The 9688-nt window shown below is 47.2% G+C and overlaps 1 protein-coding gene across 2 annotated transcripts; it reads right to left on the reverse strand.

The window, feature by feature from the left end:
• Positions 1-898: 898 nt before the first annotated feature.
• ARL2BP (ARF like GTPase 2 binding protein) lies at positions 899-9328 on the reverse strand. 2 transcript variants are annotated; one of them, XM_084757351.1, is made up of 6 exons: positions 9005-9328; positions 8266-8327; positions 5090-5196; positions 4196-4281; positions 3366-3462; positions 899-2363 (listed from the first exon to the last, which is right to left on the reverse strand). In XM_084757351.1, exons 1-6 carry the CDS (start codon positions 9040-9042, stop codon positions 2262-2264), a joined length of 492 nt encoding a protein of 163 aa, XP_084613477.1. In that variant the 5' UTR covers positions 9043-9328; the 3' UTR covers positions 899-2261. The 2 variants fall into 2 exon arrangements, with proteins under 2 accessions (XP_084613477.1, XP_084613476.1); XM_084757350.1 differs by lacking the exon at positions 9005-9328 and adding an exon at positions 8687-8955.
• Between the last annotated feature and the right edge of the window lie 360 nt (positions 9329-9688).

Genomic DNA, 9688 nt, shown 5'->3' on the forward strand with positions numbered 1-9688 from the left:
ACACAGAGAAACCCTGTCTCTCGAAAAAACAAACAAAAAAACAACAAACGAACAAACAAAACAAAACCAAACAAAAATCTGTTAAGTCTGCCTACCTTCTGGGGATTTTTTTTTGTTTCATGTATATATGTTTTCCCACATGTATATATGCACCATATGGGTCCCTGAGGAAGCCAGAAGAGGGCATTGGATGCCCTGAAGCTGGAGTTTGTGTGAGCTGCCATGTGGGTGCTGGGAACCAAACCAGGGTCCTCTGCCAGAATAGCATGGCTCAGTGGTTAGAGCACTGGCTGCCCTTCCAGAAGACCTGGGTTCAATCCCCAGCATCTACATGGCAGCTCACAACTGTCTCTAACTGCAGTTCCAAGGGATCTAACACCTACATACCAATGCACATAAAATAAAACTATTTAAAAAAAAAAAAGCAAGTGCTCTTAACCACTGAGCCATCTCTCCAGTCCCTTCAGCAGCCTGCCCTCTCCAACGCCTGCAGTCTTTTATTTTTGTATTTGTCCACTTTCCTTTTTTTTTTTTTTTTTAAAGACAGGTTTCTCTGTAGGCTTGGTTGTCCTGGACTCACTTTGTAGACCAGGCCGGTTTCGAGCTTACATTAATCTGCCTGCCTATGCTTCCTGAGCACTGGAACTACAGGAGTGCGCCATCACACCCAGCTCACTTTCCTTTTTTCAACTGGGCAGGCTGACCAGCAAACCTGCCAAGGGTTTTCAGCATCTGTCTGCAGTGAGCAGTCCTGATTAGAAAAGAAGCCGGAAGAGGAAGGTAACTCCAGAGAGGTGGCATTTACAGAGCTGGCCCCAGAGGGCTTTTGATCTCAGAAGACCAAAGCAACAATAACCGGACAACAGCGGTTACATTAAAGTGGACAATACACATAGAATGATTATTCTAGCCAAACACACCAAATTTTACTCATTTTACAAAAGTGCTAAGTGACACACTGCTACAGAAAAAGAGCTTAGCGTATATCCTTTTACAGTCAGAATGCTCACATGGAAAGTCAATATGGATTCTTATTTTTACTATAAAAGTTAAAGTCAAAAGTATACATTGGGAATTGAACTGTTTTCTTCTTTCTAGAGATGTGACACACATGCTTATGGTTGGTGACAGTTCACCAAAGGTGATGGATGACCAAAATAACTATGTACTGCCACCCCCCCTCCCCCCCAGGCTGAGCTGGATGAGGGGAGCATCATCTTGACAGGAGAGATTGTTATAGGAACAAACTGCAGTCTCTACCCTCCAACAACACCCAGCTCACTGGCCTACACAAAGGACTGCAGACGTGCATGCACAAGCACACCTAGCATGCTGTCCTGATAGGACTGTAGACAAACACGCACAAGCACACTCTGCATTCTGTTGTGACAGAGCTGCAGCCTGTATCTGGCATACAGCCTGTTTGTACTGGTGCCCAGGAAGAGAGGCACTGATCGGAAAGCAGATTTGCATTTGCAGCACTCACAACTAAAAAGCACACAGCGTATAATACTTTGATCTTTAAGTGGTTGATCATGGGCATTCCAAGATCATACTCACTAGGTTTGCCTGAGTTTTCTTCTATAAAAATATGTTTCTTGAAAATAATGCTTAGAGACTTAAGAGAACAGTGGGACTACAAGACCAGCAGAATTTGCTATTGAAAGGACTGTTAATGTAAGACTGGGGTTCATTTTCACTTGTGGGCAGAACACCTCTCAGTTGACTCCCACAGCCAGTCAAGCTAGAATTGGGGGCGATTCAGAAGCCAGGGCAGGCAGCTGGCCTCTAACTCCCTAGGTAAACACGCCCAAACATCCCCTACTGAGGCTGAGGACTGAACTGACTCACGTGAAAACAGTTGTGGGAGCGCAAAGACTCATGTAAAGCCTGCTGGGATGAAGGGCTAATGATGGTGTGCTGTCCACCCTGGTGACGCGCCACACTACCATGTTGCTGGGGAAGGGCCCCAAGTCGAGTGGCCAACACAGGCGGAGTCACTCAGAAGCACCTGGGAGAGGTGCCTGCACTGGGAGGGGGAGCGGTGAACATGAGGGTTACTGACTACAAGAAGGTGTTTCCGGACAAAGGCCAAGAGGGTCAGTCATGTTTTCCAGGACTCATCAATACTTCAAATGAAGGAAGGGCTGTGGCACAGCTGGTCTTTACAAGTTGCATCTGTCATCATTAGCCCATGTTTCTCTGAGCCTGCTGGGCTGGTGCCCCCATGGCGATCACACTTCTGGTCTGAAGGTTAAGACCTAGTGCCGCAGGTTGTTCTGGGAAGCTGGCATAGAAGATGACTTGCACAGAGAAGTCACGACCAAGCCGCTGCTTAAGTCCAGTCCTCGGCCTTCCTTTTCCTACAGGAGAAAGCAGAGATCTCAAGACACCAGGAATGGAGAAAGTTTTCCTTGATGCAGGGGCCTCTGGGATTGGGGATAGTGGGGACAGCAGGGAGGCCAGCAGGGAGGTGTGTGAGCTCCCAAGGAGCATGCAGGGAGAAGCAAGACAGCAGGTTATCTCTAGACACTGGGTGGAAAAAACCCAACTTTCTTCGGGCTGGAGAAATGGCTTGGTTGGTGGCTGAAAGCATTGGCTGCTGTTCCAGAGAGCCAGGATTTGATTCCACATCCTAGCACACAACCATCTATAACTCCAGCCTCAGGGGCTCCTACACCATCTTCTGGCCTCCATGGACACCAGGCACACATGCGGTGCACAGACGTACATGCAGGCAGACACTTGTCAACAAGGAATAAACTAAGCTTTAAAAATGTGACTTGGCCAGGCGTGGTGGCGCATGCCTTTCATCCCAGCACTTGGGAGGTAGAGACAGGTGGATCGCTCTGAGTTCGAGGCCAGTCTAGGACAGCCAAGGCTACACAGAAAAACCCTGTCTTGGAAACAAACAAAATATGACTCTTAACTGGGAATGGGCACAGTGCCACGCCTTTAATCCTAGTTATCGGGCAGTTGAGGCAGGAGGATCTTGGAGTTTGAGACTTGCTTGATCTACATAGTAAATTCCAGGCTACATAGTAAGACACTGTCTCAATAAGAACATAAATAAACAAAGCAGCTGCCCTTTGCCTGAAACCTAAGAACCTGCATAGTGAAGTGACAGAAGGAGACTTGCTCTTTGTTGGGAACACTGGGCTAGTTGCATCAAATCATAGAAAGATCCTGGCCAGAACAGAGCAGCAACTACTAATTCCTCAAAAGCCATGCGGGGAAGGGGGTGTAGGGGGGACTACGGGGCGACAAAGGATGCGAGGATACAGAACAGGTGGTTGTCTCTGTAGCTCCACCTTTTACTTTTGTGGGTCTCTCTGAGGCTAAGTAGGCAGGCAGTCATAACTTACTGCTCTGTAGTCCAGGAACATCTCCTTGAAAGCCAGAAAATCCGTGAATGTGAGCAGCATGTCAAAGATGTCACCAGCCACTTCATCTTTATGGTGCCTGCAAAGGACAGAGTGTCGGCTTTGTGAATGAACAGGGAGAGGGAGATAGACTCCCTTCAAGATGCACAAGCCAGGCATGGGAGGGCGTGTCTGTCAGCACCTGGGAGGTAGAGGCAGAAGGATCAAGCTTGTAGCCAGCCTGTCTCAAAAAGAAAACAAAACTAATTCAGCTGGGTGTGGTGGTGCACGCCTGTAATTACAGCACTCGGGGAGGCGAAGGCAGGTGGATCTTTGTGAGTTCAAGGCCAGCCTGGTATACAAAGTGAGTCCAGGACAACCAAGGCTACACAAAGAAGCCCTGTCTCAAAAAACAAAAAACCAACCAAAAAAAACCAACCAAAAAAAAAAAAACCACCCTAAATCAAAATAAAGAAATAAAAATAGTGGCTGGAGAGAAGGGTCTGTGGTTAAGAGCACTTGCTGCTCTTGCAGAGGACCCAGCGCTGTTCCCAGCATGCATGTGGCTACTCACAACTGCCTGTTCTGGAGGATCTTAAACCTGCTTCTGGCTTCTGTAGGCTCCTGCATGCACATAAACTCATGCAAGCACGCACACATACATACTTAAAAAAATAGATCTCTTCAAAAAAAAAAAGTCTTACAAAGGCACAGAGGGCCTTCCACTGAGGACCCAGCTACCCAGTGTTCCCAATGAAGAAAAGGAGAGTGGGTTTTCCTCAGTCTCGGGGAGGAAGAGGAGACGCACAGAAGCAGCGTGAAGCTCAACTCACTGCAGTGTTGTTGTGAAGGCCGCCATGTTGAAGCCTGGGATGCGCTCCAGTAGCTGCTCTTCGATGTACTTCTCTACCAGGGAAATCTGCAACCGTGGAGACAGGAACGTGTGGGCTCTCTGGCAAGAAGTAAGACCTTTTTTTGGTGCAGCGCCTATATCTATACTTGGCAGGCATCACCTGGGAGTGAGTGTGTGTGTGTGTGTGTGTGTGTGTTGCACAGATGCTTGTAGGGGCCAGAAGAGGGCATTGGATCCTCTGGAACTAGATTTGGGTGGTTGTGAGCCACTGGATATGGGTGCATGATGTGTGAGTGCGCACACAGTGCGCATGTGGGTGCCAAAGGATGACTTCTATGGAACCAGCTCTCTCCCTCCATCCTTAAGTTTTACCCACTGACCATCTTCTTGGCACTATTGTTCAGTTTTCACATCGCGCAAATGAAAGGTATCACAGCTGAAGGCAAGATTATGGAAAAGGCAAACTTGTTTTAAACAAGAAGTCGCAAGCTCATCAACTAGTTCATGAAAGCCCTTTAGGAAATAGCTCCAAGATCTGGCAAGAGAAAATGACCTAAGCAGATTCTAATGAGCATCCTCTCAGCAACGCTGGCGCACATAAAGAGCTAGTACCCTGCCCCCTCTTTTTTTTCAAGACAGGGTTTCTCTGTGTAGCCTTGGCTGTCTTTGTAGATCAGGCTAGCCTCAAACTCAGAGATCTACCTGCCTCTGCCTCCCTGAGTGTTGGGATTACAGATGTGTGCCACCATGCCTGGTTTAATTCAAACTTTTACACACACACACACACACACACACACGTTAGTATACGTAATGGATCTAAGTTTAAATTTTAAAGAAACCCTAATCCTCAGGTAGGAAACACAGTTCTACTTACATATTCATTAAAAATGGGTGTATACGTGAGCTTATTCTCTTCTGTGTCTTCAAACTCCTGGTAGTACTTGTCCATGAAGTTTCTCTGCAGTAACTGGAACTCGTCATCTGACAAAGGGAAGTTCATTCTTTGCAATAAGCTGCAATGCTCAGTGTTGCTTTCCCAGCAGCCACACAGCAGCTCACAAATGCCCTTTTCTACACTCCACAGGTATCAGGCACACACATGATCCACATACATGCAGGCAAAACACTTACACATATAAAATATAAATATAAAAACCGATTAAAAGTAAGATATACCTACACTTTAAAATTCCATGCAGTTTGCTGGCTTATAGGTGTGCTCATACTGCGTTGCAACTGTTTTATTTTTTAAGATAGGGTCACCATATAAATATCCTTAGCTCCCCTGGAATTCTCTATGTAGACCAACCAGTCTGGCTTTGGACTTGTAGCCATCCTCCTGACTCTAAATACTGGGGTCAGAGGCATAGGCCACACCAGGCAGTGGTAGCACATACCTTTAATACCAGCACTGTAGAGGCAGAAGCAAGTGGATCTGAGTTTTGAGGCCAACTTGGTCTACAGAGGGAGTTCAACGATAGCCAGGGCTACACACAGAAATTGTCTCAAACAAAACCAAAACAAACAAATAAAACCCTCAAAACAAAAAACCCAAGTATATGCCACAATATCACCAAACATGGTAACTCACGAACCCCCTCACATTAACTGTCTACAAAGAACTACCTGGTATCTCTCCTTCACATAAATTTATTGTGTATACAAAAGGTCAGTTAGTTCTCAATTGGAAGACTTCAATGGCAAAAAGCCTGTCTCTCCTGGTTAATTTTTTTTCCTCTTAAATTACATTTTCTTTTACTTATTTTTTTTTCTTTTACTTATTTTTATGTGCTCATGTTAGCCACAGCATGAGGGAGGAGGTGAGGAAAACTTGCATGGCAAGGTTCTTTCCTTCTGTCCAATTGCAGAATCTTGGAAATTGAATTTGGAATATTGGGCTTGGCAGCAAATACTACTTTACCCATGGAATCATCTCATTGGTCCTCTTTTCCCCTCTACATATTTATTTATTTTGAAACAGAGTCTCACTGTGTAGCCCTGACTGGCCTGGAATTCACAGAGATCCTCCAGCCTCTGCCTCCTGAAAGCTGGGATTAATGCATGTGCCACTGCACTCACCCAGGAGTTCCGTGTTGATTGTTTCCTTCTCACAGGTTGAACTTGGTCGTTAGGCTTCTGAGCCACCTTGCTATCCCCCTTACTCCTATTTTAATATGTTAGCAGCAGAAATGAAAAACTTACAGTGGGCTAAAGGGTGGGGTCTGCAAGAGGCCAGACTGCCCAAGTTCAAGGCCCACCTCAGCCATATACTTTGTGTGATCTTGGACAAGTGATCTTTTTTCTGCAGACCCCAATCTCCTTATTTGAAGCATAAATATGGCTGTCCTGACTGCCAATAGGGGCTTGCCTGGCGGAATTCAGAGAGTTCAGGTAGAGACTCAAAACAAACACTCAATGTCAGGGAGTAGGGAATTCTCTCTCTCTCTTTTTTTTTTCCCCCTGAGACAGGGTTTCTCTGTGTAGCCTTGGCTGTCTTGGACTCACTTTGTAGATCAGAGGAGTAGGGAATTCTGACAACTGAGCCAACCAGCATTTCTACAACTAAAAGGAAATCTTCAAAAGTGACCTAGACTTAAGCTCTTTTCTCCACAGTAGGGCAGGATATCCATGGTGGGCAAGACCACTGAAAACTCCAGAGGAGAGGGCGGGAGCTTGGATCCCGATAGCGGATAAAGGTGAGTTTTCAGGTTAACCTGGGTTAAGCCACACACCCAAAAACCAAACCACAGGGTCCTTTTCTAATTGTTGGAAAAGCTGGTAAATTGGTTTTTTCCCCCCTTACCTATTTGTCTTCAACTTTATATTTACCACTGCTTGTTGGTCAGTTGGCAAAATGGATAGATGCCCAAAGGGATCCAGAAATAGAAACTAATAGTGGAAGGAAATAGGAAGATAGGGTGGCTCATGCCTGTAATCCTAGCACTTGGGAGGCTGAGGCAAGAAGACAGAAAGACCAAGGCTGGCCTGGGTGTTAGACCCTAAAAACAAAACTGTCAACACCAGACCAACCAACAAAGCACATCAAGAATATAAAGAGATCCAATCCAGGCATAGCATCACATGCCTTTAATTCCTAGAGGATGGATCTCCAAGTTCGAGGCCAGCCTGGTCTACAGAGTAGGTTCCAGGAAAGCCGGGACTATACAGAGAAACCATGTCTCAAAAACAACAATAAAGCCGGGCGTGGTGGAGCAAGCCTTTAATCTCAGCACTCGGGAGACAGAGGCAGGGGGATTGCTGTGAGTTCAAGGCCAGCCTGGTCTACAAAGCAAGTCCAGGACAGCCAAGGCTACACAGAAACCAAAAAAACCAACCAACCAACAACAACAACAAAACCCAACGCAACAATAATATAAAAAGCCCCAAAACTAAACAACATCATCAAAAAAGAAAATAAAGAGATTTGATACCTTGTTTCCTGCATGGATGAGTGTGGTATAGGGTTATGGTTTATGTTCTGTACTGCAGCATGAAAATGCTTAAAGCTCAAAACGATCTGAAGACCAAAATTGCTCTTACTGTATATGTGAAATAAAGTTTGAAATAAAGGTTGTTTCCAAGACAAGAAAGCTCAGTATGGCTTCCTTACTATTACAGTGCATTGTGTTAAAGTTTAATTGATGTTGTGTGTTTTAAAAATTAACTCTTCAAATTTATTTTTCTGCATGCTCTTATAAGCAGAGGTTTGGGCTGATGAGATGGCCCAATAGGCAAAGGCACTCCCATATGATGGTGACCAGATAGATTTCAATCCTCAGAACTCACATATAGGTGGAATGAGAAAACCAACTCCACAAAATTGCCCTCTGACTGACCTCCGAAGGTGCATAGTGGCCTAGGAAACACATCCCCTCTTCCCCTCATACCATAACACACACACACACACACACACACACACACACACACACACGGGTAAATGAATAAATTTTTAAAAATTGTTTTAAAGCAAAGGTCTACCTACGTAAGAATCAAGGAACTGACCTAAGGAACTAGCGGGGGCACAGGTCACTTAGTGGTATAGAAACGTACCCATAATAATGTCCTCTAAACACCCAACCACAGCGTCAAATTCTGCATCGGAGGCGGAGGAGCTGAAAAACACATCAGGATTAGGTGCTGCTCCAAACAATTATTTCATAAGTTGAATGTGTGTTTTCTGTAAAGATGGGGCTTGAACACAAGGCCTTGCACATGCTACGCAATCACAACAGCAAAGCTCACTAACGTTTTTCAAATGTAAATTTCCAACACGCCTAAAAAGAACAGCAAGATGAATTTCCCATCAGTTTCAGCGATCAAGGATTACTGCCTAGCATGGAAATTCCAAACACAGGAATACACCCGTGACCCAAACCGGTATGATAATCACAAAAGCAGCAAATATGGGGAGCTGAGGTTGGCGTGGCACATTTCCAGACTTCCGCACTTATTATCCGCGGGATCTACTCACCGCATCCTGGCTCTTAACGCCACAACTATCTGCTGGTGAGAGCCCACACGCGGGAGGGGCACCAGACTGGAGGGTAACCGGATCAGTAGCGGCCCATGTGGCCGCCACCAGCCTGTGCTGCTCAAGGCCTCTAGGCTTTGCTGACCGCCAAGATTCAGGCCAGAGGATTGTGATGGAAGCGCTGGTAATCGGTGACAATGCCCCGTGGAGGAAGGAAACGCCCCTCTGGAGCGGAGCCCTGGACCGCCTGCCATGCCCGACCCGGGAGGGCACCCGCAGGCCGAGGTCGAGCAGACCCCGGCCGGCCCCGTCACTTACAAGGACAACGCGAGGCTCTCTTCTTCTAAGGCGTCCATCGTGAGGACGCCGCAGTCACCGGCCCGGGCCCCGAGGCCCTGCCGCCTCCTACCGCGCCCGCCGCCGGGCCCGGCTCCGTTCTGGCCCGCGCCGCCTCAACCGCATCAAGGGCCCGCAGGAGGCCGCGCCCGCTCTCCGCCCGCGATCGCGCGAGGACGGGGCTGCGGTCCGGGCTGGGCCCAGCGCCCGCCGGCCTCTCGCGGGGCCACGCCGCCACAGTCTGTTAGAGCCCGCGGTCCGCTGCAGCCCCGCCTCCCGTCACCATGGTTACCCCGCAGCACCAGCAGCCAATCACAGCCTCCAGTTCCAGGTCTCACGCAGAGGAGCGCAAAATGGTGTCAACTGTTTCCTGGACGAAACAGTGGGAGCCAAAAGCCTCAGTTTCTTCACTTGCAATTTAGGGTTGTAAAGATTACGTAATTGAAAGCATGTTTTTTAAAGTTTGTTTTGTTTTGTTTTGCGAGACAGGGTTTCTCCGTGTAGCCTTGACTATCCTGGACGCGCTTTGTACACCGGGCTGGCCTTGAACTCACAATGCTCCGTCTGCCTCTGCCTCCAGTGCTGGGATTAAAGGCGTGCACTACCACCACCTACCTGGCTGAAAGCGTGTTTTAAGAGCTCTGGAGATGGCCAAATTGCTCGAAA

Source organism: Acomys minous (assembly GCF_964271855.1).
Source record: "Acomys minous genome assembly, chromosome: 14".
Taxonomy (NCBI): domain Eukaryota; kingdom Metazoa; phylum Chordata; class Mammalia; order Rodentia; family Muridae; genus Acomys; species Acomys minous.